Source organism: Psammomys obesus, unplaced genomic scaffold, assembly GCF_907164565.1.
Source record: "Psammomys obesus unplaced genomic scaffold, mPsaObe1.curated_primary_1811, whole genome shotgun sequence".
In the NCBI taxonomy this organism is placed as follows: Eukaryota; Metazoa; Chordata; class Mammalia; order Rodentia; family Muridae; genus Psammomys; species Psammomys obesus.
The window spans coordinates 2,964,312-2,992,130 of record NW_026589447.1 but is presented as its reverse complement, the minus strand read 5'-3'; the positions used below and the strand labels follow the sequence as shown (position 1 = coordinate 2,992,130).

Here is a 27,819-nt window from a genome sequence, read left to right as displayed (position 1 = left end):
CACACACACACACACACACACACACACACACACACACACACACACACCTTGCCTATAATTGAGGTGTTATACCACACTACTTATAGTGGGAGAATAAAAGGTAAAGCTGACCTAATTAAAACAGTCTGATATCAAAGCCAAACAACTACTTCCATTTACAGGGTAGTTGGAATGGGGCAGGTATACACATGTCATTCTTCCTTGTTATAGCAATCCAATGGGCACAATTATAATCCTTTTATACAAATGAGAGGTTCAGAGACATTATGATTTACCTGTAATCTCACAGCTAGGAGAGAGAGAGTCAAATTTAAAACACACATCAAGGGAAGTAATGGTGTTTTAACCACAAATTCTCTCTAGCCTATGGTATTTTACCAAATTGCAATCCTTTTAATTTCTTTTGAACCTTGGTCCAAAGCATGGGTTTTGCTACAAACTTGATTGCTCTCTCCAAATCATTTTGTTACTTCCTTTCCTATCATCTGTCAAATGTTGGTGACATGTGATCTTAGCATGTGCAGATTTATGGAGATGCAACAGTCATCAGTTTTCAACTTTAAGCATTTTTCTTGTACCTTTCCTTATATCTATCCAACCTTGGGGTACAGAGCAGGGAAAAAAATTGTTTCTTCTTATAGCTCCCCCCCACAAGTCTTCTGTAATGATCACTTGCTTTCTATGACACTCCTCCATGCCCATCATAGAACCTTCCTTGCCCCTTAGCCATTAATTATTCTTATGGAACAATTTGGAATTAGACTCCAGGAAAGACAGAGAGTGAAAACCAAACAGTAGATTACTAAAGCATAATAAGTCCAAACAAGAAAATGTGGATAATGGCCAGCAACACCCATTACTGTAGGAGCAAGGCTGTTCCTAATAATTTTAGAGCAGATACAAATGCCACTTAGAGCATTAGTCACCCCAGTGAAGAATTGATGGATGTGTGACTGAAAAAAGTATTACAGTATCCTTCCTCCAAGCCTAGGAGCATATTACCAGATAGAGGAAAGAAGCTAAGTGGGGCTTTTAAAACCACATGCCATAGGGGCCCTATATTTGGCATGCTACATACTTTAATCTCAATACCTCAGGAAGAATGAAGAGCTTCTTACCCCAGCTCTTACTGAAATGCTTTCACCACCCCTCAAGAACATAGCTAGAATAGATAACCTATGGGCCATTCTCACCATGAACAATGGAAAGGCAGAATCATGGCTTTTCATCTTGGTCTTTTCCCTTGCTTAGTGTGATGTCTGAATGAATGTACAAACGTATGTAAGCAAAAGACATATAGCCTTCTTTTATCTTGATTCTCCCAAAGAGTCCTAAATCTTTCTATAGAGTACACACTTGCATTTCATAAAGCCAGACCCATAAGAGTAAGTAGCATTAAGGAAACACTACATGTTTTCTCTTACATACAGAACTTAGATTTCTTTTTTTAAAAAAAGTGATTTAGTATATGTTTTTATTTTATTTTATTTTATTTTTTTCTAGCAATTGCCGAATTCAATTTTTTAAATTAATTATTATTTTTTAACATTAATCACAGGTTATTTACTTTGTATCCCTGCCGTAGCCCCCTCCTTCATTCCCTCCCAATCCTACCCTCCTTCCTTCATCTCCTCCCTGTCCTTTTCCAAGTCCACTGCAAAGGGAGGTCCTCCTCCCCTTTCATCTGACCCTGGTTTATCAGGTATCTTCAGAACTGGCTGCAATGTCCTCTTCTGTGGCCTAGCAGTACTGCTCCTCCCTTGTGGGGGGGAGGTAAAGGAGCCCCTGTTCCCCTTACTAGATCACCCTCCTGGATACTGAGCTACCATGGGCTACATCCAAGCAGAGGTTCTTGGTTATATACACACATGGTTCTTAGTTGGAGAAGCAGTCTCAGAACCTAGATTTCAATAGATGTATGTGCAGAGGAAAGAAATTTATGTGGAGGGCCACGAAAATAAAAAAAATTGGAAGAGTGGAGGAAGAGATCTTAAGTGAAGTGGGAAATAGAGGAGATAAAGTAATAAGAAAGAAGAAGGGAGGATTAACATGGGGAAGAAAGAACCAGTTGGAGGAGGCACAGGGAAGGACAAGAGGAGAATAAATGGCAACAAAGTATAACACATATGCATGAAGATGCCATGATGAATCATTCATTACTTTATATGCTAACTTAGAAAATTAATTTCAAAAACAACATCCAATGATCAAAAGGAGACACGTTAATTTTGTATACCCCGAACTAAGTGCCTGACAGAGAAGAAGAAGGCTAAGGTAGAAAAAAAGTCTGTAGGGTTGGAAAGATGGTTCCATGGTTAGAAAATCATGCTGCTCTTGTGAAGGAGTCATATTTTAATCCCAGCTCACATCATGGCTCATATCTATCTATAACTTCAGTTCCAGGAAACCTGACACTCACTTCTCACTTCCATGAGCACAAGGCACACACATGATGCAAACATACATGCAGGCAAATAGTCATATACATAAAATAAAAATAAATCTTTAAAATTAAATATGTTATAAACCATCCCAAATATCCAAGAAGCCTTGTTTCCAGCAGCATCTCTGTATTTTATAACCCAACAAACTCTGGGCAAGTTTCACATCTGAGCCACTCTTTCTGTCTTTGAAGTGGGTAGGGTAAAATGTACCTCAAAGGCTTACTAACACTAAGAATATACAATGAGGAAGAAAAGGTATATTGGTACATGTCTAGAATAGAAAAACGTTCTGAATAAAATTTCGTCAGCAAACAGTAGCTAAGTTAGTTGATTGTCATGAAAACAAGCCATTTAATATGTGTCATGCTTCTGATGTTTCTAATTGCATTGGGGAAAAAGCAGAGAGAATGAAGAAGTACATTTACTGGCTAGATCAGTGAAAAGGGTAAAGATAGGGAGGGGGCAGGGCAGTGAAAATTTTAGAATAACTGAAGCAATCAAGCATTTTCAACAACAAAGGTGAAAAAGAATAGCAACTGTTTGGTGTAGAGGGGGTGAGTAGAAGAGAAAACTTTCTTCTCAAGTCTGCCATTCAAGTTGCTTGCTGGCACATGTGGTTAATCATCAGCTGCAGCTTAGGGGAAGAACTATTTGCAGCAACTAATTAATTGATAATTTTTCTTGTGTCCAGGAATTTACCATGAACAGCAGCGAAATTAGGGCAGGAGGGCGGGAAGCAGAGGTGAAGTGATAGGTGGGGAAGTTTTAAAGAGGTAACTACACCAGAGATTTGGCTAGGCCTCTACCATGGCCCAACCCATCCCAGTTCTGCCAAGGCTAGAAGCCAGAGGCTTTGAGGAAAACTGTACCACATCAGCTTGTTGCTAACTGATTTAAGAGGGAAAAAAAGTCTGGCAATGCTAAAGCTCAGACTGAGAAAGCCTGGATGACTCTGGACAAGTTAGATCAGTTATTATATTAACTGATACCATTAGATCACAGCTGTTGCTGCCAGCAGCCCAAAGGACAGGAGTGTGAGAGAAAAAAACAGGAAAGATGGCACTGGGATTAAATTCTATATCCAAAGATGTTGGAGGCAGAACTGATGTGGAAGGCTAAAAGTTACTGTGTGTGATGAGCTGACAGGATCTGGCTTGACAATGGGCAGGGCAAAGTTTACCAAGGGGGTAGAAGTGCAGTTACCCAATTTTCTACTTGGTTAATGTGATGATCAATATATGACTTCTAAGCTGAAGCAGATGTCTGGCCTTTCCTGGCTGCCTCCCACAAGAAGCAAATTGTAAGGAAGGACGACCGGACAGAGGGAAAGAATTAGTAACATATTTCATTTTCTGACTATGAGCCAGATATTTTGTTTGTTATTCCCTTTAATCCTAAAAATTATTTGTAGGTGATCCTTTTTCCCATTTTAAAGATATAAAACCTGACATGGAAAATAACATGAGCATACAAATGCATTAGAGGCCCAAACCAGAGAATTAGAAAGTGTTAATTGCTCTGTGGAAATCCTACTGGCCTCTACACAAAACAGCATTTACTTAAACTGCTCAAAGACAATACTGCCAGCATGTGTTAAGGCTGCTTCCTGCCATAGACAACAGAAGGTCTTTCCTCTGCTTTATCTGGAAAGGCTTGTTTTCTCCCCAATTTCTCTCTGCTTCCATGTATACTCTAAAATATCTTCCTCCCTCCCCATCTCTCTTTCTCTCTTTCCTCTCTAGAAAGAAATCTATGACTATATTCTAGCAAGTGTGAAAGGCTCTGTGCACATTTCATACACCAACTCCATTCTTGCCATTTCTCTACTATCCTACTTCCCGTTTCCTCAGTCCACACTGCATTTTTCTTACCTGTGATCTAGCACTGTGCTAGTAAAAAGTAATATATTCCCTTTAAAAATATCTGGCCAGTTGCAGTGGGCATGCCTGTAATTGCAATAGTCAGGAGGCTGAAGCAAGACAATATAACATACAAGGCCGTAAAGGGTTACATTGTTGAGATCCATTATTCACAGAGACATGAAAACATCCCTCAAATATGTAGGAAATACAAAAGAACATAGTCAAAACAAATCTAAGCAGAAAAAAAAAAAAGCACAGCCAGAGACATCACATTACCTGACCTCAATTTAGACTACAGAGACAGAGTAATACAACAGCTGCTGGCACAAACCGACATACAGACCAAGAAAACCCAACAGAAGAATCAGAGACAAACCCACACAGTTATGGAAACCTAAATTTTGATATCAAAACCATGTGCTGAAGGAAACACAGCCTTTTCAACAATCAGTGTCAACAAAATCTGTTAGCTACCTGCAAAAGAATGAAATTAGATTCCATATTTCTCAGATTGCACAAAAAATAACTCAGAATAGATCAAAGAGCTAGATTTTAAGCTGGAAATACTGAAACAAAGGATAAACACTTAAGCATATATCTATTGACAACAAATTTCTAAACAAGAAATAGCCCAAGGATTAACAAAGAGAACCACATGAACTTAAAGAGCTTGTGCACACCCAAAACAACCACCACCACCACCACTACCACCACCACCACCAACAACAAATCAATAGAATAAGTAGCTTAGAGAATGGGGGAAATTCTTCATTACCTAGACAACATACAAGAAATTAATATCTATAATAAATAGTTTTAAAACTTAAAAAATTAAACACCAAAGGAACAGTATCAATTAGAATATGGGACAACAGTCTGAACACACACTGTGGTAGTTTAACTAAGAATGGGCCCCACAGGCTCACAGAATTGAGTGCTTGGTCACCAGGGAGCAGAACTGTTTGAAAAAATTACAAAGATTATGAGGTGTGGCATTGTTGGAAGAAGTATGGCCTTGTTAGAGGAAGTGTGTAATTGTGGGCAGGCTTTCGGGTTTTAATAGTGCATGCCAGGCCCAGTCTCCTTCCTACCTATGGATCTATAACTCTCAGCTATTTCTCCAGCACCTGTGAGCTGTCATGCTGCCTACCATGATGATAATGGTCCAAGCTCTGAAACTGTAAGCCAGCCTCCAATTAAATGCTTTCTTTTGTAAGGGTTGCCTTGGTCATGGTGTCTCTTCACAGCAACAGAACAAACTTAAGACAGAACAGTGACTTAAGACAAACACTTTTAAAATTTTTCATTTTTATTATTATTATCATTTATTCACTTTGTATCCTGGCTGTGGCCCCCACCCTCCTCTCCTCCCAATCCCACCATCCTTCCCTCTTCTCCACCAATATCACTCCCCTAGTACACTGATAGGGAAGGTCCTCCTCCCTTTCCATCTGGCCTTAGCCTATTAGGTCTCATCAGGACTGGCTGCATTGTCTTCCTCTGTGGCCTGGTAAGGCTGCACCACCACCACCACCAAGGGAAGGTGATCAGAGAGCCTGTCACTGAGTTCATGCCAGAGACAGCTCCTGCTCCCCTTACTTGGAGACTGAGTCTATAGGCTACATCTGATGGGGGTTTTAAGTCCTCTTTAGGAAAGTTGCTCAATCCTCATTCAGAAAGACAAACATGATAGACATTGGAAGGAGAAGACAGGGAACAGGACAGGAGCCTACCACAGACGGCCTCTGAAAGACTCTACTAATCAAGGTATTGAAGCAGATGCTGACATTCACAGCCAAACTTTGGGCAGAGTGCAGGAAATCTTATGAAAGAAGGGGAAAATAGAAAAACCTGGAGGGAAGGAAATTGAAGAAGTCATTCACAGTCTCCCCTCCAAAAAAAGCCCTGGGCCAGATGGATTCAGCACGAAATTCTACCAGACCTTCAAAGAAGTGCTGACACCAATTCTCCTCAAACTATTCCACAAAAGAGAAACAGAAGGTACATTACCAAACTCATTCTATGAAGCGAAAGTCACCCTGATACCTAAACCACACAAAGACCCAACAAAAAAAGAAAACTTCAGACCTATCTCTCTAATGAACATTGACGCAAAAATACTCAATAAAATACTTGCAAACTGAATCGAAAAACACATCAAAGATATCATCCACCATGACCGAGTAGGCTTCATCCCAGGCATGCAAGGGTGGTTCAACATATGGAAATCCATCAATGTAATCCACCACATAAACAAACTGAAGGAGAAAAACCACATGATCATCTCCTTAGATGCTGAAAAAGCATTTGACAAAGTCCAATACCCATGCATGTTTAAAGTCTTGGAGAGATCAGGGATACAAGGCACATATCTAAACATAGTAAAGGCAATATACAGCAAGCCTATAGCCGACATCAAACTCAATGGAGAGAAACAAATCAATCCCACTGAAATCAGGGACAAAACAAGGCTGCCCACTCTCTCCATACCTCTTCAACATAGTACTTGAAGTCCTAGCCAGAGCAATAAGACAACTAAAGGAGATCAAGGGGATACAAATCGGGAAAAGGAAGAGGTCAAAGTGTCACTATTTGCAGATGATATGATAGTATACATGAGTGACCCCAAAAATTCAACCAGAGAACTCCTCCAGTTGATAAACACCTTCAGCAAAGTGGCAGGATACAAAATCAACTCAAAAAAATCAGAAGCCCTCCTGTATACCAAAGACAAAAGGGCCAAGAAAGAAATTAGGGAAACAACACTCTTCACAATAGCCACTAATAACATAAAGTACCTTGGGGTGACACTAACCAAGCAAGTGAAAGACCTGTTTGAGAAAAACTTCAAGTCTCTGAAGAAAGAAATTGAAGAAGATATCAGAAGATGGAAAGATCCCCCATACTCATGGATTGGTAGGATTAACATTGTGAAAATGGCCATCCTGCCAAAAGCAATCTACAGGTTCAATGCAATTCCCATCAAAATACCAACTCAATTCTTTACAGACCTTGAAAAAAGATTCTCAGCTTCATATGGAGAAACAAAAAACCCAGAATCTCCAAAACAATCCTGTACAACAACAGATCATCTGGAGGTATCTCCATCCCTGATCTCCAGCTGTACTACAGAGCAATAGCAATAAAAACTGCATGGTATTGGCATAAAAACAGAAAGGAGGATCAAGAGAACTGTATAGAAGACCCAGAAATAAACCCACACACCTATGAATACTCGATTTTTGACAAAGAAGCCAAAATCATTCAATGGAAAAAAGACATCATCTTCAACAAATGGTGCTGGTCCAACTGGATGTCTACATGCAGAAAAATGAAAATAGATCCATATTTATCACCCTGCACAAAACTAAAGTCCAAGTGGATCAAGGACCTCAACATAAAACCACATACTCTAAATCTGTTAGAAGAAAAAGTAGGGAAGAGCCTAGAACTCATTGGCACAGGAGACAACTTCCTGAACAGAACACCAACAGCACAGGCTCTAAGAGCAACAATCAATAAGTGGGACCTCATGAAAATGAAAAGCTTCTGTAAAGCAAAGGACACTGTCATCAAAACAAAACGACTGCCTACAGATTGGGAAAGAATCTTCACTAACCCTTTATCTGACAGAGGACTAATATCCAGTATATACAAAGAACTAAAGAAGCTGAAAAGCAGCAAACCAAGTAATCCAATTAAAAAATGGGGAACAGAGCTAAACAGAGAATTCTCAACAGAGGAATATCCAATGGCAGAGAAACACTTAAAGAAATGCTTACCCTCATTAGCCATCAGGGAAATGCAAATCAAAACAACCCTGAGATTTCACCTTATACCCATCAGAATGGCCAAGATGAAAAACTCAAGGGACAACACATGTTGGAGAGGTTGTGGAGAAAAGCGAACCCTCCTCCACTGTTCGTGGGAATGTAAACTGGTACAACCACTCTGGAAATCTATCTGGCGCTTTCTCAGACAATAAGGAATAGTGCTTCCTCAAGACCCAGCTATAACACTGCTAGGTATATACCCAAACTTTGCTCAAGTACACAAAAGGGATACTTGCTCAGCCATGTTTATAGCTGCTTTATTTGTAATAGCCAGAACCCAGAAACAACCCAGATGTCCATCAACAGAGGAATGGGTACAGAAATTGTGGTATTTTTACACAATGGAATACTACTCAGCAATCAAAAAGGAGGATATCATGAAATTTGCAGGCAAATGGTGGGATCTAGAAAAGATCATTCTGAGTGAAATATCCCAGAAGGAGAAAGAAAAACTTGGTATATACTCACTTATATAGACCTATAAGATATGATAAACATAATGAAATCTATACACCTAAAAAAGATAATCAAGAGAGCGGACATGGGGTAAGATGATCAATCCTCGTTTAGAAAGACAGATGGGATGTGCATTGAACGTATGACAGGAGTCTACTGAGCGCATCTGAAAGACTCTAACTAGCAGTGTTTTCAAAGCAGATACAAAGACTCATGACCAAACCTTCAGCAGAGTACAGGGAATCATATGAAAGAAGGGGAGTTAGTCTGATGGGGAAAGGATAGGAGTTCCACAAGGACCAAATATATCTGGGCACAGGGGTCTTTTCTGAGACTGACATTCAACCAAGGACCATGTATGGATATAACCTAGAACCTCTGCTCAGATGTAACCTGTGGTAGCCCAGTAACCAATTTGTTTCCCATAGTGAGGGGAACAAGGACTATTCCTAACAGGAATTCAATGACTGGCTCTTTGACCTCCCCACCCCCCAAGGGAGGAGCAGTCCTATTAGGCCACAGAGGAGGGCTTTGCAGCCAGTCCTGAAGATACCTGATAAAACAGGATCGGATGAATGGGGAGGAGGACCCCCCTTTCAGTGGACTTGGAAAGGGGCACGGTGGAGATGAGGGAGGGAGGGTGGGATTGGGAGGGAATGAGGGAGCAGGATATGGCTGGGATACAGAGTTAATAAAATGCAACTGATAAGAAAAAAATAAAATAAAAAAATAAAAAAAAAGAAAAAGAAAAACCTGGAGGGGACAGGAGCTCCAAAAGGAGACCAGTATAGCCAAAAAATTCTGAGCCCTGGGGTCCTTGTAGAGACTGATACTCCAACGAAGGACAAATACTTTTCAACAGGAGAATTACATAGGTCAATAGAACTTCCTTTTTACCCAGCTATACCACTCTTGGGCATAAACTCAAAAGACTCCATATCCCACTACAAATGAATTTACATATCCATGTTCATTGTATTTCTATTCATAATAACTAAGCTCAGATGTCCATCAACAGATAAATGGATAATAAAAATGGTACCTATACACAAAGGAATTTTAATCATAATGAGAAATGAAAATTTGTAGGAAAATGGATGGGAATGAAAAAACATTATTTTAAGCCAGTTAGCCCAGGCTCAGAAACACAGCAGCAGTATATTGTCTCTCATATGCATATCTTAGTTTCTAACTATAAAATACATAAGTGGCAGCCAATATGACTAAAGGTCAAGAAACCAGAAAGAGACCCAGTGACTAAAAAACAAAAAGCCTCAAAGGGGGCAGGTAGGGAAGACAATAGAGAAAAGTGAAAGGGGTAATATTGAGGGCAAAAATATACTGTAAGGAAGGGGAAGGGGAAGGAGACGGGGGAAAGGGGAATGAGAAGCAACTAAAATGAAATGTGTGTACAAATCTCATACCAAAACCTACTAATCACTTTGTAAGTTATTTTTTTAATTAAAATTTAAGCACTGAATGTGAGGAAGTATGAAGAAAGAGAGAAAAGGAGGGTAGGAGCAAGGAAGGAAGATACCTCCAACCCTAGAAAGTTTTGAAGGTGAAAAGTAGCTTGGTTCAGTTCTGCCTCCCATAGGATTCCTAAACATTTACCTTCCTTGTGGTGAACCACTGGCCTGGGAGCTGGTCTCTTTATATGGAAAGAGGAGGTCTTTGTGGGTCCAAAGCCTGGCACAGGTCCATTGGAGGCCTTTGGAGTAGCCTTGGTCCCTCCATCCTGCAACCTAAATACCAATTTCCCCACATCCACCTCCGGGCAGGGCTCTGATTGGCAGTCAGAAACAGGTCTGCATGGGGACTTTCTTCCAGAGTCAGTTTCCCCACTTTTCTGCATGGGTGGTTTGAGGTGCTGTGGTAGCTTGGGGGGATCCAGGTTGCTAGTGATTGTACCATTAGGAGTTTGATGTTGGGTTTCATCTGAAAAAAGTTGGTACAAAGAGGAAAGATTAATGATGACCTTCAAAATGGTTTTGTTTTGATGCATGCATACATATTTAATTTTGAAAATCTCTATGCATTTTCAAAATTGTTATTATTAGAGAACAAACTGACTACATCCCACAAGAACAGTCTCCAGCCTGACCAATTCTTATAGAGAAACAGGTTTCATTCAAATGAGGTTCAATTTAAGATTTTCATATGACTTTCACCAACACAATTGAGTAAAACTCTAGTGTGCCAAGCTGCTTTATTCAAGGGAATATGCAATTCAAAAAGAACAGTGTGCCCAATCAATTGCATAATTTACTCTTTCTAAATAAATGCATTAATTCTCAAGTAGTTCTCTTAAAAGCAACTTTTAAAGTTTCTCAAATTTCAAGTTAATAAGCCTAACAATTTAATCTCTTTCTCCACCCATGTAAAGATATCCTCAAATAGCCAATTTACATTCTTCCTCTAGCCTTTTGTGGTCCATAATTTCCTATGACCATTAGAATAAGCTTTTAAGTGATTCTGAATTTAGTTACAGCTTCTGAGAACACAATAACAGCCAGAAAAACTTTTTTTTTTAAAAAAAAAGCATCACACATACATAGTTAAAATTTTGAAAACTAACTTTAAGCTATTTGCAGTCTCCATAAATAATCAATGAATTTCCCAGATGAATAATATCTACTATATAGAAATGTCATTTCCATTAATAATAGGAAACATAGTGCTAATGGTAACACCTCACTGATACAGCACTTGTATCAGAATATGGAAGGCTGTAGGTTTCTTTCCCATCACCACAAAAATAAATAAAAAATAGACATGTAAATAAAGCTATATTAGAGTTCAATGGTTAAGGATGATATCTCTGTTCAGCAAAAGGAGACAGATGCATCAGTGGTAACACCTTATCTGGAACCTGTTTTTTATAATGAGATAATGCGAGAATTTAAACATTGACTAGACAACTGATCTTAAATACTGTCTGTTTTCATTTAAACAAAATTATTATAATGATCATTTAGACTTGTTGAACTCTGGCTGAGAAATGGGTGGAAGGTATACATGAATAAAAATTGTTCAGACAAACAATAGCTTGGAGGAGTAAACACTCATGGTTCGTCTAAGAAAATATTGCATGATACAGACTGAGCAGATTATATTTAGAAATATATCTATATATTCATTTATATATTTACATATATGCATGTAACAACTGTCAATGAAAAAAGAGGCCATGAATTTGAAAGAGAGCAAAAAGGGGTATATGAGAGGCTAAGAAGAAAGGAAAGGGGAAATGATGTAAATATCTTATAATCCCCAAAATAAAAAATAATTGTACAAAAGAAATATCTTTAAAAAACAAATAATGAGTTCAGGTTGTCTTGAGCATTTGGGATAAAAGATGTGAACAGTTGGTTATGGGTTTAAGATAGTTTGGTGCTATTTCATCAAGGTCTGGATGTCAAACCTAGGAATATGAGCATTATCACTGATAGGTGGAAAGATATCATTGTCAAATATATGTTTTCAGAACATCCACTTGGGTACAATATGAAAAGTAGAGTAGAGCAGGCAAACTAGAGGTTTGGAGACAAGAGATGGGAATGCTGATAATAATGACCTAAACTGAAACAGCACCAGTAAAGAAATACTTTTTTGAAGAAGAAGAAGAGGAAGAAGAATAGATGTAAAGTATACGAGCACAGTCCTGTAATCTAAACATTCAGGAAGCTGGGGCAGGATTGTGAGTTCAATTATAACCTAGGCTACATAGCAAGACCCTGCTGTCAAACAAATAAAACAGATTTAGAATGGTCGAGACTTGATATAGGGTATCAAAGGATCCATGATGATGGGGAAGGATCAGAATATAAATTTGGAGATCAAATAATGAGATGCTACTGTGAAGAAAAGTTGACAGTAGGATTGGTTCCTACTTAGAATGGTGCCAAGGCACATTTTAAGAAGCACATTGTTACATTTAGTAGACAAGTGTAATTTGGAATAAAATGGATGAATATAAATTATTGTTTTCAAGTTTGGCAGTGATGATAACTGGACAAACTACTTATCTTCTTTGAGCTACAAAGGACTACTTTATACAGTAAAGTTCAGGTACTTACCTCATACTCAAATAGTGAGCACTAAATGAGATTATAGGTTCACATCCATTTAAGATGTCCAGAATGAAAAGGTCAGACTATAACAAGGGCTGACAGAATATAGAGAAATTTGAACTGCCATCCCTTGCTGGTGAGAAAGTGAAATGTCACACCTGCTTTGGAAATTAGCATGATCATTCTGTGAAAGTTTAACTTCAGAGTAAAATATGACTCAGCACTTTATTTAAGATAACTGAGGTCAGACATCACCCAACAACCTGAATACTCATAATAGCTAAAACACAGATTCCGTATAAGTGTTCATTCGCTGAGGAATGGAAAAACAAAATATGCTATGACATTACCATGGAATACCATGTAGCAGTAGAAAGTATATAAGAATAAATTAAGTCTTTAGGGATAGAAAGTAATTGCCAGAGACTGACGAGAAAGAGGAATTAGAAGGTTTCCTTTCAGAATACTGCAAATATTTTTTTTTAAGTGGCTGCACAAAATACACTTTACTGAGATTTACAATTGAAAAAGGGTGGATTTTTGTGGCCTCGGCATTCTTTATTAATCCAAAAATTATGAAGTCAATGTATAGACTGTAATCTCACTGAAGATCTGGCATAAAACCCTCACCACAAAACATGGCAAACTGAGCCCCAGATAGGGAAGGTGGCTAATTCAAGATACTTGACAGGCTAGTGACCAAAATAAATTAGACTCAGGTCTACTGACCCCCAGTTCATTCATTTAGTACATTCATTAATTGCATACTTACTATGTAGTAAGCTCTGTACTTGTGTAGGGGATAAAGTACAAAATAAAAGTTTCTTCTGGTATAAAGTTTTCATTTGGGAAATTTGTAAATAAACAAGTTTATTTCGTTAAAAATATTTAATTATAGGGTAACAGAATAAACATTCAGTGCTCCCATTCATTTTTCATTTTCTCTTCCTCCTCTATGAAAGTGATTCCTTAAGCTAATTAACCCTTGTCTTTTCATATTCCTAATAGAAGCATTTATTTACATTATCATGTACTAAACCCACAATATATAGTAGAAATTGTCCTTAGCCCTAGTAATAAAAACATATCTAATATTCTTATTGGAAAAATAGTTACTAAATATGTCATCAAGTAGTAGCAGGTGACATGAATAAAGCAATGCAATATAAAGGGATAAGAAGGAAGAACTGTTTAATTTGCATGATCAGAAGAGGTAAATTTGACACCCATCAGGAATAGCAATCATCATGAAAGGAAAGAGCAAAGGAGACAGAAAGTACATAAAGAAAGTTCAGAGGGATAATCAGGGGTCACTGAAAACAGCAAATTTTATTTGAAAAAACAAATTTTATTTGAAACATAAAGAGAGGTCACTGAAAGTTTGGAGCAGAGGGAATGAGGTCATGTGTTTCACATTTTTGAAAGAATGGACAATTTACTGGCTACTATGAAAAATGGATTAGAGGCAGTCAAGCAGGCCAGCAATGACAGCTGGGAAGAGGTGTAGAGCCTCAGTGTGTGTGTGGTCCAATGGGAAACTAAGGATTTAGCATGTGATGTGCATTCACGGCCAAAAGGAATCACTGATGGATCTGATGTAAGAGGAAAGTGAAAAGAGCCATAAAGAAAAGGTCAATGTTCTTGACCCCAGTATTCAGGTGGTGTTTAGAATAAAGGTCACAAAAGGAGTAGGGTCAGAAGCAATACAGAATCAAGAACTGTGTCTCTGGCTGAGTATGAGGTGTGTAGGTTACTGATAGAATGATCACTTGTCATTGTACAAAGTCCTAGGTTCCAGCTACCACTACTAAAATAAAATACAAATTATGTTCTATTCATCTCAGATTTCAATTCATAGGTGTCAAAGAGTCAATCTATTGAGAACATTTCAATGGAGACTTTGAGATAACAATAAAGGGGAGAAAGAACCCTGTATTAAAAAATTCTGGGAGTCACCTGTAGTATTTAAATGATATTTACACATAAGAAACATAGAGAGATCATGTATGAAAACAACACAGAGAAGAGGGTTAGGCCTTTGGGGTGTTCAAACATGTCAAAATCAGGAAAAGAAAGAAAACTAGTAAAGAAAGATGAGATGGAATGAGAAGGATCGAGTTTACTGTACTGAGAGCCCAGTTTAGTGCTGCATAGAAGAGAGGGGAGTTGACTGTTACATGTTGCTCATCAGCTCACAATCAGTGGAATGCTTCGTTCAGTCATGTGCAGATTATGGGGGACCTTGATAAAAGTATTCCTTGTGGAGTGGCAAGGAACTAAGGCTCACTTAGAATAACTGTACTCTCTTCACTAATAATCCCTCCATTGTATGATGGTGTTTTCTTTTGTGATGCGTTGTTTTTTTGGTTTGTTTGTTTGTTTGTTTACAGATCCTATAAGTTCCATGAGGCCAGGAGCATGTGGCATAATTTCATTTGGTCTCTAGCATATGACTTGGAACATAACAGTTATTCAGTCCATGATAGCAATATTTGAATAACAATCCCAGAACATTAACAAGAAGCTTTCTCATATATTTCTATGCACTATAGTAACATACCTATGAATGACCTGGATTTACAGCTAGCCCTGTAAGGGACCATGTAGTTTCCATTAAAGATTCACTTCTGCCCTATCAACTGCCAATATTCTGATTTCCTCTTAGAATACAAACTACAAACTTTGCTTCTCCTGACTACTTATAAGTGAAAGAAATAGGAAAGGTCTATCGTATGAAGGAAACAGCCATAATTCTGTATGTCTCCTTCAATATTTTCTTTGTACGCAATCACAATGCAGAAGCTAACCACTGACCTTCACTCTCATCCAGGGAAGAAGCATAGAACACTGTCTTTTCTCTCAGCAAGCGCTTTGAGATTGTGATTGGTTTGTGCCTTCTTGCTGTCACTCGTGGTGGAGGCACTGGAGGTACCTGGCTGTCCTCAGGTGGACCTAAATAAATCTGTAGAGAAGAAAGGAGATATCCAGTAGACAATTAAGCAATGTACTCACTGAAGCATTCTAGCACTGTATGTGGTCAACCATGTGAATACTAAAATAGTCGATGTGACAGGAGAATTTTCTTACTTCTTCTAGCTACCAGCAAGTGTTCAGATGACCTCTACCATGTATAATGCATAGAACTAGCCCCCTCAATGTGGAGAAAAGAGTGCAGATAAAAGACAGCAAAGCATTTATGGATTTTATACTTACTCCCAGTAAGACTTCAGATTAAGACACCTACCTTTAAGCCTCTCTATCAGCATCCTCTATCACTAAGAATATGAGAATTACAGCAAGTATACAACTGGGCGCATAATAAAAATTACATGAAAAGGATGTCAGGCCACTTTGTACAGGTGAAAATGAAGGAAAAGGGCTATTAAATACATATACACATATGCATTCAATATTTATAAGGGACACTTAAGGATGTATGTAGATATGTTGTTTGTTGCAATGCTAATAAACAGAGAGAAGAAAACTTTTTTCATATTATTTTGTTCTTCTACAGAAAATTTCATACTACAGCATGTTAACTATCTAAACAAAAGAAGTACAATAAAATTGTAACATAAAATAGCCTTATATGCTATAAGGAAGAAGAGCTGGAGAGATACAGGAATAGCTGTGATTAGAATTGTTCATATGTGGAATGCCTCCATTTAAAAGTGGCAAAATTGACAGGAACATTGTATGTACAATGACAGGTGAACATATATTACATGGCTGAAAGGAAGAGAAAATAAAATATTAGAAAGTATATAAGTATTGACCCATATAATTCTAGGTTATACCTTTAGTTTTATTATCAGTGTTACAATTTGAAATAGCTAGTTAGTGTTTTGTGAGCTTCTGTTCCAGTACTATAATAATTACAAATGTCCCTTACTATACCTTATACATACCAGGAACTTTGCACTGATTATTCATTATTTGAAGAGAATCCAGTCTCTATCCGAATAGCCATATATTTTTTTCTGGTTCACAATACATTTTTTTATTAATTACAATTTGTTTACTTTGTATCCCAGCTGTAGTCCCTCTCTTGACCCTCCCAAACCCACCCTTACTCCTGCTTCTCCTCCCATGCCCCTCCCCAAGTCCACTGATGGAGGAGGTCTTCCACCCCTTCTACCCTAGCTATCAGGTCTCATCAGGAGGGCTGCATTGTCTTCCTCTGTGGCTTGGTAAGGCTGCTCCCCACTCAGGGAGAGGTGATCAAAGAGCCGGCCACTGAGTTCATATCAAAGTCAGTCCCTGTTCCCATTTCTAGGGAACACACTAGGATACTGAGTTGCCATGGGCTATATCTATGGGGGGGTTCTAGGTTATCTCCATGCATGGTCTTTGGTTGGAGAAAGAGTCTCAGAAAAGACCCCTGTGCACAGATATTTTGGTACTGTTGCTCTCCTTATGGAGTTCCTGTCTCCTCCAGGTCTTTCATCTCTTTGTTCTCCCATAAAATTCCTTGCTCTCTGCACAAAATTTGGCTATCAGTCTCAGCATCCACTTTGATATACTGCTGGGGAGAGTCTTTCAGAAGACCTCTGTGGAAGCTCCTGTCCTGTTCTTTGTCTTCTCTTACTTTGGATGTCCATCCCATTTGCCTTTCTGAATGAGGATTGATCATGTTACCCCGGGTCCTCCTTCTTGCTTAGCTTCTTTAGGTATACAAATTTTAGTATTTTTATCCTATCTTGTAGGTCTAGTATCCACTTATAAGTGAGTATGTATCATGTGTGTCTTTCTGCTTCTGGGATACTTCACTAGGATGATCTTTTCTAGTTCCCATCATGTGCCTGAAAATATCATGATTTCCTTGTTTTTTATTGAGTAATATTCCATTGTGTAAATGTACCACAATTTCTGTATCCATTCTTCAATTGAGGAAAATCTGGGTTATTTCCAGATTCTGGCTATTATGAATAAAGCTGCTACAAACATGGTTGAGCAAATGAATTTGTGGTATACTTGAACATATTTTGGAGGAAGAACTATTCTTAAATGTCTGAGAAAGCACCAGATTGGTTTCCAAAGTGGTTGTACAAGACTTCTCTGTAGAGGAATATTGAATGGCAGAGAAACACTTAAAGAAATGTTCAACTTCCTTAGTCATCAGGGAAATGCAAATCAAAATGACCCTGAGATTTCACCTTATAGCTATCAGAATGGCCAAGATCAAAAACTCAAGTGATAATACATGCTGGACAGGATGTGGAGAAAGGATAATAATACTTCAGTGCTGCTTGGGATGTAAATTTGTATCCATTTTTTTAATTGGATTACTTGGTTTGTTGCTTTTTAATTTCTTGAATTATTTATATATTCTGAGTATTAGCCCTCTTTCAGATATAGGGTTGGTAAAGATCCTTTCCCAGTCTGTAGCCTGGCGTTTTATTCCGCAGACAGGTCCTTTGTGTTACAGAAGATTTTACGTTTCATGAGGTCCCATTTATTGATTGTTGATCTTAGAGTCTGTGCTGTTGATGTTCTATTCAGGATGTTGTCTCCGCTGCCAGTGATTCAAGGCTCTTCCCCATTTTTTTCTTCTAACAAGTTTAGTGTGTCTGGTTTTATGTTGAGATCCACTTGGACTTTAGTTTTGTCCAGGGTGATAAGTATGGATCTATTTGCATTTTTCTACATGTAGACATCCAGTTAGACCAACACCATATGTTGAAGATGCTCTCTTTTTTCCCGTAGTGTGGTTTTGGCATCTTTGTAAAAAATCAGGTGTCCGTAATTATATGAGTTTATTTCTGGGACTTCTAGTTGATTCCATTGATCCACCAGCCTGTTTCTATGCCAGTGCCATGCAGTTTTTATTACTATTGCTCTATAGTACAGCTTGAGATCAGGGATGGAGATACCTCCAGAAGATTTTTTATTGTAGAGAATTGTTTTAGCAATTCCGGGTTTCTTGTTATTCCATATGAAGTTGAGAATTTTTCTTTCAAGGTCTGTGAAGAATTGTATTGGTAATTTTATGGTAATTTCATTTAATCTGTAGAATGCTTTTGGTAAGATGGCCATTTTTACTATGTTAATCCTGCCAAACCAGGAGCATGGAAGATATTTCCATCTTCTGATATCTTTTTTTATTTCTTTATTCAGAGACTTGAAGTTTTATTCATGCAAGTCTTTGACTTGCTTGGTTAGAGTTACACCAAGGTACTTTATGTCCTTTGTGGCTGTTGTGAAGGGTGTTGTCTCCCTTCACAACACCCTTTCTCATCCCCATTGTCTTTCGTAAACAGGAAGGCTATTCATTTTTTTTTTTTAGTTAATTTTGTATCCAGCCACTTTGCTGAAGGTGTTTATCAGCTGTAGGAGTTCCATGGTAGAATATTTGAGCTCACTCTTTTATATTATCATATCATCTGCAAATAGTGATACTTTGACTTCTTCCTTTCTGATTTGAATACCTTTGATCTCCTTTAATTGACTTATATTCTAGTAAGGACTTCAAGAACTATGTTGAAGAGATATGGAGAGAGTGGCAGCCTTGGCTTGTCCCTGATTTCAGTGGGATTGATTTTAGTTTCTCTCTGGTTAGATTGATGTTGGCTATACACTTGCTGTATTATTGCCTTTACCATGTTTAGCTAAGTGCTTTGTATCCCTGATCTCTCCAGGACTTTAAACATAAACTAGTGTTTGATTTTATCAAATGCTTTTTCAGCATCCAAGGAGATTATCATCTGTTTTGTTTTGTTTTTTTCTTTCAGTTTGTTATACTGTGGATTACATTGATGGGTTTCGGTATATTTAACCACCTGTGCATACCTGGGATCAAGCCTACTTGGTCATAGTGGATGATATCTTTGATGTATTGGTGGATTCAGTTTGAGAGTATTTTGTTGAGTATTTTTGCATCAATGTTCATAAGGGAGATTGGCCTGAAATCCTCTTTCTTTGTTTTGTCTTTGTGAGGTTTAGATATCAAGGTGACTGTGGCCTCATAGAATGCAGCTGGTCATGTTCCTTCTGTTTCTATTTTGTGGAATAGTCTTCCTTGAAGGTCTGGTAGAATTTCTGTGCCTCCGCTTTTTTTTTTTTTTTTTTTTATGGGAGACATTTGATGACAGCTTCTATTTCCTTAGGGGAAATTTTTCTTCTATGATTTTGTTGAAAATATTTTCTGGGCCTTGGAGACAGGAATCTTCTTTTTCCTCTATTCCTATTATTCTTAGGTTTTGTCTTTTCATGTTGTCTTGGATTTCTTGGATGGTTTGTGTCAGGAATTTTTTAGATTTAACATTTTCTTTGATGGATAAATCAATTTTCCATTGTATCTTCCACACCTGAGATTCTTTTTTCCATCTCTTGTAAAGTTTATTGATTATGCTTACCTCTGTTTCCTTTCCTAAGTTCTTCCTCACCATAATTTTTTGTTTGTGTTTTCTTTAGTTTTTTCCAACCATTTTGTTGATTCCTTCACCTGTCTGACTATATTTTCCTGCTTTTTCTTTGATTTCTTCATTGGTTTGTTTGAATATTCCTCTGTTTCTTTTAGTTCTTTCGTTTCTTTTATTTCCTCTCTGAAGGCCACAAACTGTTTGGCTGCATCTTCCTGTATTTCTTTACGAATGGCCATAATCTGTTTGACTTTATCTTCCTCATTTCTTTATGCATTTTATTTGCTTCTTCCATTATTCTCTTCATAATAATAAATTTAAAGTCATCTTCTTGAATTTCATTTATGATAGGGTGTCCAGGGCTACTTGCTCCTGTCTAACTGGTTTCTGGAGATGCCATATTACTTTGGCTTTTGTTGGTTTTGCTTTTATGATGGCATCTACCCATCTGGCTGTCTTCTGGTGCCTGCTTGAATCCTGGGGTGTGGAAAATCCCTTTGGCAGGAAGATGGTTGTTCCTGAAGGAGGCCTCCTCAGCTTTTTGGATATGGTCAGCAAATGGCAGATGTTTCTCAGGAACTGCCAGAGCTCACCTCAGGTGCGCTCACCTGTGTGGTAACTGTGGTCACTGGTAGCCAGGGGCGCTCTCCTCTCACTAGGAGCAGTCCTGGAGACAGCTGCCCTACCACTGGTTTTCTTGCTCTGAATTTAGTGAGCTGCTGCTACTGCTCTTACACTGTTTGGTGGGCATAGCCCTCTTGAAGAACCAGTGAGCCTCACAGTTTCGTCACTTTAGCTAGGGAGACAGGCTACGCCTTGAAGCAGTTTCTGGGGGCTGATCCCATGGAACCCAGGCTTCTATAGGTCTGAGGTTGGAGCTCTGTTTCCCAGTACCCAAGCATTAATCAGTGGCGGGTAAGTACAGCACTCCTGGGTGCAATAGTACCTTAGAGTCTGGAGCCTGTGAGAATCTAGTGACTTTTCTGGGAACGAGCTAGGTGTACCGAGGTCAGGCTTGATGTTTCCCTCACTGTGGGGTTTCCTCCAGACAGGGAGACCCAGTCTGTATTGTTTTGGGGACCACAGTTCAATCTGGGATAGCGAGTAGAACACATAGGAAGAGGCAAATCACCCTGAGCTGGCTTGTGACTGGGCACCTGTAGGAACCCAAGAACTTTTCCTGAGAACTTTTCGGTGTGTAGGGGGGCCATGTTTCAGCTGAGTGCCCTGAGATCGGACCTTATGTTTCCTTCACCATGGGGTTTCCACCCAAAAGGGAAAACCAGTCCTTGGTACTTTGGGGCCCACAGTTCTGTCTGGGAAGGTGAGTTGGGCATGCAGGCATGTGGCTCTCGGCTGGTGACCCAGCATTTGCTGGGACCTAGGAACTCTTCCGGGGTTTAGCTGGGTGATTAGAGAATGAACCCCATTTCTTACCACACCTTGGGGTTTCTTCTCACCTGGGAAACACATTTGCTGGTGTTTTAGCGCCCAGAGTTTGGTCTGTTGGTTGCTATGCAGTCACTGCTGTTGTGCTTATAGAACACAGTGTCCTCTCTGCACTGCCATCTTGAATTCCCCCCACCCCAAATATCCATATATTTTGCTCACTCCACTTTGTAGAATTCCAGTCAAAAACATCCTCTCCTAAAGGCTTTTGAGCTCAATGAATCTAAACTTTAACATGCTCTATTCAACACCCATATTTCTTTTGTCCTGACCTTTTGTTAATTTTTTGTTGCTTTGATTTTAGCATTTATCACTTTTTAAACATAATATATATTTTTCACTTAGTTTATTTTCTGTCTCCTCTAACTAGATCATTGTTGTCAGTAACGCTACTGTTATTAAGATGCAGCAAGTTCACTTATGTCATTTTCATCTACTTAGGTTTTTTTTTGACTCCTCCTCTTCTCCTCTCCCTTATCTCTTTGTACTACTCACATGCCCCACCAATGTCTGCGTAAACACATCAATACTCAGTATTGTTCTTCTCATGTTCAGACCACACATGGTCTATTACCCTCCCTGCTCCTCATAATGGAAACATCTTTTGTCTCCTTTCACAGGAACCTTTCTAGTTTCTTGGCATCTACACATACTTACTCCCACATAAAGGCACATCTTTAAAATTTTGTAAGGGTCTCTATATAAGAGAGAATACACAGTGTTTCTCTTTCTGAATCTGGGTTGCCTCAACATATTTTCTGTTTGTTTTTCGATCTTGTTGTTTTGTTTTATTTTGTTTACTTTTTTTTCAAGACATGGTTTCTCTGTGTAACTGAGTTCTGGCTGTCCTGGACTTGCTCTATAGACCAAGGTGGCCACCAACTCAGAGATCCTCCTGCCTCTGCCTTCCAAGTGCTGGGAATAAAGGTGTGTGCCACCACAGCCTGGCTGTCAATATGTTTTCTAATTCCACCTGTTTTCCTCCAGATTTCATTTTTCTTTACGGTTGAATACCACCCACTGTGGATGTGTACCACGTTTTCATCAGATGATGGACAGTTAGGCTGGTTCCATTTCCTTGCCATTGTGTACAGAACAGCAGTAAACAAGGGTGTACAAGTAGCACTGTGGTAGGGTATAGAGTCCTTTCAGCAAATGCTCAGAATCTGTATAGCTGATTCATATAGTAGTTTTCTTGTTAGTTTTTGTACTGGATACTTTCAAGTCAACTTGATACAAGCTATAGTCATCTGAGAGAAAGGAACTTCAATTGAGAAAATGCCTCCATAACATCCAACGATAACACATTTTCTTAATTAGTGATTAATGGGGAAGGGCCTAGCACATTGTGTGTAGTGTCATCCCTAGGCTAGTGGTCCAGGTTCTAAACCATGTGGGGCAAGCCACTAAACGTACCCTTCCATGGCCTCTGCATCAGCTCCCGCCTCCTGGTTCCAGCCTTGTCTGAGTTACTATCCTATCTTCCTCTGATGATGAAATGTGATGAGGAAATATAAGCCAAAAAAACCCCTTTCCTCCCCATCTTGCTTTTGGTCATGGTTTTTCATTACAATAGTAACCCTAACTAAGACAGCTCCTTTCCTTTTCTTTTTCCTCTTCTTTCCTCTTTCCTCTTTCTTTCCTCTTTCCTCCTCTCCCTTCCTCTCCCCTCCCCTTCCCATCCTTTCCCATCCTTTCCCTTCATTCCTCCCTTCCATCCTTCTTTTCTTTCTTTAAGAAAAATCCACACTGATTTATATTATGACTGCACTAGATTTTTTTATTAATTTATTCATTTTACATTCTGATTGTAGGCCCCTCCCTTGTCTCCTCTTGATCCCACCCTTCTTCCCTTTTCCTCCTGTCCCCATCACCTAGTCCTCAGAAAAGCGGATTCCCCCTCCCTTACCAATTGACCCAAGAATATCAAGTCTCTTGAGGACTACCAGCATTCTTTTCCTCAGAGACCTGGCAAGTGTGCCTCACTGTTGCCTGAGGGAAGTGATTGAAAAACAGGCAACAGAGTTCATGTCAGAGACAGCCCCTCATCCCCTTAGGTAAACTACATGGAGACTTAGCTGCCTAATGGCTACATCTGAAGAGGGGGCCTGGGTCCTCTCCATGCACGATTCTCAGTTGGTGCATCAGTCTCCCCGCAGGCCCCCTGGGCTCGGATTTGTTGGCTCTGTTGGTCTTCTTGTAGAGCTCCTGTCCTGCTATTTCTCCCTTCCATAAGACTTCCTAAGCTTTAACCAAAGTTTGGCTGTGAGTCTCAGCATGTGTTTCAATCCTCTGCTGGGTAGACTTTTTCATCTATGGACATATATGGAAGGCTCCCATCCTGTTCCCTATCTTCCAACATGTCTGGTGACTATTCTATTTGCCTTTCTGAATGAGAATTAAGCATCTTCCTCTCCTTGATACTTAGCTTCTATAGGTCTATGGATTGTAGTATGGGTTCAGGGCGACACACATGGTATTCACTCACTTATAAGTAGATATTAGCCATACAATACAGGAAAACCAGAATGCACTAGATTTTACGCTTTATGAAAGCGAGTCTACTATGTTCACCACTATGTCTGAGAACCATCAGAGTATCTTGACCTTGTGGCTCAAAAATCAAGCACATCTATATAAATAAGATGCACAAAGTAAAATGCCCTATCACCACCTCTGGAAAGAAAACCTTTCAACTACTTTATTCTAAGATATGGCAATATGGTCTTATTTTCTTTCAGTCTGACAAAAGAAAAAAAAAGAAAAAGAAAACCAAATGGAAGAGAGGTATGCACCAATGGTTTCTGAGCCATTGAGAATACATAGGAATGACAGCTAGTGGTTTTTTTGGCAGACGACAAAACAAACTAGGCAAGACTTGTAATGACTATCACACTAGCAAATGCCAGAAAGCTATGCAGGCAGTAGTGCCTGAACAGGGGCTCAAGTGGAAAACATAAGTACTCTTTCTTAGAAGTGGAAAAGGCAAGGCAATAAAAACTTACCATGGAGAATACCAGCAAGCAGACAGTTTTCTTAGTTATTAAAATTTCAAAATACTGTAAATTGAATGTGACCCCAACAGAAGTAAGCTTTTTGATAGAAATAAGCTTGTTCAAATATTTGTAGGAAAATGCCAAAAAAAAAAAAACCTAACCAAAATATTTAAAATGAAAAACAGACTTGGATGTCTGCTATTACCTGATTTCAAGCCTTCATAGAGAAACCTACGGTAATTAAGATCAACAATCAATAAATGGGACCTTATGAAACTGAAAAGTTTCTGAAAAGCAAATGACACTTTTATCAGAACAAATGACAGACTACAGAATGGAAAAGGATCTTCAACCCTTTATCTGACAGAGGGCTAATATCCAGTATATATAAAGAACTCAAGAAGTTCAAAAGCAACAAATCAAGCAGTCCAACTAAAAAATAGGGTACTGAGCTAAAGAGAGAATTCTCAATAGAGGAATGTCAAATAGCAGAGAAACACTTAAAGAAATGCTTAACGCCCTTAGCCATCAGGGAAATGTAAATCAAAACAACCCTGAGATTTCACCTTATACCCATCAGAATGGTTAAGATAAAAAACTCAAGTGACAATACATGCTGGAGAGAATGTAGAGAAAGGGGTACCCTCCTCCGTTGCTGGTGAGAATGTAAACTTGTATAACCACTTTGAAAATCAATCTGTTGCTTTCTCAGACAATTAGGAATAGTGCTTCCAGCTATACCACTCCTAGGCATATATCCAAAATACTCTCAAATATACAACAAGGACATTTGCTCAACCACGTTTGCAGCAGCTTTATTTGTAAGAGCCAAAATCTGAAAACAACCCAGATGTCCCTCAATTAAGGAATGGATACAGAAATTGTGGTACATTTACAAAATGGACTACTACTCAGCATTTTTTTAAAAAAGGAAATCATGAAATTTGCAAGCAAATGGTAGGTACTAGAAAAGATCATCCTGAGTAAGGTATCCCAGAAGCAGAAAGACACACTTATAGTGGATATTAGATATATAATATAGGATAAACATACTAAAATCTGTACACCTAAAGAAGCTAAGAAAAAAGGAGGACCCTGGGTAAGATGATCAGTCCTAACTCAGAAAGGCAAATGGGAAGAGGAAGAAAACAGTAAACAGGACAGGAGTCTACCACAGAGGGCCTCTGAAAGACTATCCAGTAGGGTATCAAAGCAGATGCTGAGACTCATAGCCAAACTTTGAGCAGAGTGCAGGGAATATTATGAAAGAAAGGGGAGATAGAAAGACCTGGAGAAGACAGGAGCTCTACAAGAAAAGCAACAGAACCAAAAAATCTGGGCACAGAGTTGTTTCTGAGACTGATACTCCAACTAAGGACCATGCATGGAGATAACCTAGAACCCCTGCACAGATTAGCCCATGGCAGCTCAGTATCCAAGTGGGTTCCCTAGTAAGGGAACAGGGATGGTTTCAGAAATGAAGTCAATGGCTGGCTCTGTGATCATGCCCCCCTGAGGGGCCATCTTACCAAGCCAGAGAGGAAGACAATACAGCCAGTCCTGATGATTCCTGATAGACTAGGGTCAGATGGAAGGGGAGGAGGACCACCCCTAATAACAGACTTGGAGAGGGGCATAGGAGAAGATGAGGGAGGGAGGGTGGGACTGGCAGGGAATGAGGAAGGGGGCTACAGCTGGGATACAAAGTGAATAAACTGTAGTTAATATAAAAAAAGAAAAAAGGCAGTGTGGCATTAGCAAGACAGACTGATAGATCAATGGAACATAATAGAAAGTATAAATACAGACTAATAACTATATGATTAGATTTTTCAGAAAAGGCAATTCAGTACAGAAAAATCAGCAATGATAGAAAAGTAATACAAAATTCATAAATAGTTTGTAAAAATAAGACTGTTAATCCAAATCTTATTTCATATATAAAAACTAACACACACTGTTTCTATGCCAAATAATATAGGCTTAAATGAAAAAATTCTGTCGAAAAACCTTTTGAGAAAGAAAATCTTTTGGACAAAGATATCTTAGGAACTGAATCACTAGCACCCAATTCTTGAGCCCCTGAAACTCTCTCGTATTCCTGAAGACTATTCCAGACTCCAGAGACAGGTGGACCCAGTCTGTAGTACAGGCTTCAGAAGCAGTCAAGACTACAGACAACCAGATGGCTAGAGGCTGGCGTAAAAACATAATCAACAAAAACCAGGGCATTATAGCTCCACCAGAAAATTGAAAAGAAATTCAATGAATATTCTAATGCAGCTAAGACATAGGAAGATGATCTTAAATCTATGATTAAGCATTTATTAGAACACATAAAAATGTCTCAAAGAAATGTAGGCTAACATAATCAAACAAATACAGGCCATCATGGACAGACAGGAATCTGCAATCAAACAAGTGAAGGACATGAATAAGGTTGTGCAAAACATGAAAATGAAACTAGAATAAAAAAGGAAATCACAAACTGAGAAAATCTTAGAAAACTAAGAAAACTTAGAGAGGAGATCAGGAACAACAAAGGCAAGCATCACCAACAAAAAACAAGAGATGAGAAAACAAGAAGAGAGAATCTCAGGCAATGAAGAAACAATTTAAGAAACTGATATATCTCTCAAAGAAAATATAAAACATGGAAAAATTCCTGACACAAAGAAAATCCAAGATTATGTCAGAGGCAGTCCCTCTTCCCATTACTATGTAGCCCACTTGGACACTGAACTGCCATGGGCTACATCTGTGCAGGGGTTCTAGGTTATCTCTACGAATAGCCTGCTCGTTGATCACCTCCCCCTGAGGGGGGAGCAGCCTTACTAGGCCACAGTAGAGGACAATGTAGCCACTTTTGATGAGAACTGATAGACTAAGATCAAAAAGGAGAGGAGAACCTCCCCTATCAGTGGACTTGGGGAGTGGCATGCATGCAGAAAGGGGAGGGAGGGTGGGATTGGGAGGGGAGAAGGGACGGGCTTATGGGGGGATACAAAATGAATAAAGTGTAATTAATAAAAAAATGCATGATTTGAGCGACAGAACCTAAAAAAAAAAAAAAAAAAGAAAATCCAAGAAATCAAAGACACCATGAAAAGTCAAAACCTAAGAATAATATGAAGAAAAGAAAGATTCCAGGCTCCAAGGTCCAGAAAATATTTTCAAGAAAGTAAGAGAAGAAAATTTCCCCCACCTAAAAAAGGAGATGTCTTTAAACATACAAGAGGCTTACAGAACACCAAACAGACTATACCAGAAAAAAATTCCTCACATTACATAATAATCAAAGGATTAAATCTACAAAAAAGAAAGAGAAAGAAAGGAAGGAAGGAA

At 38.8% G+C, this 27,819-nt stretch overlaps 1 protein-coding gene across 1 annotated transcript in view; it reads right to left on the bottom strand.

Annotated features, from left to right (window-relative positions):
- Ophn1 (oligophrenin 1) overlaps positions 1-27,819 on the bottom strand; it is a 389,706-nt gene that overhangs the window by 17,083 nt on the left and 344,804 nt on the right. The window contains exons 17-18 of the mRNA XM_055605072.1: positions 15,483-15,630; positions 10,210-10,533 (exon numbers count right to left, since the gene is read on the bottom strand). Coding sequence (XP_055461047.1) covers positions 10,210-10,533; positions 15,483-15,630 — 472 coding nt within the window. The remainder of the gene's footprint in view (positions 1-10,209; positions 10,534-15,482; positions 15,631-27,819) is intronic.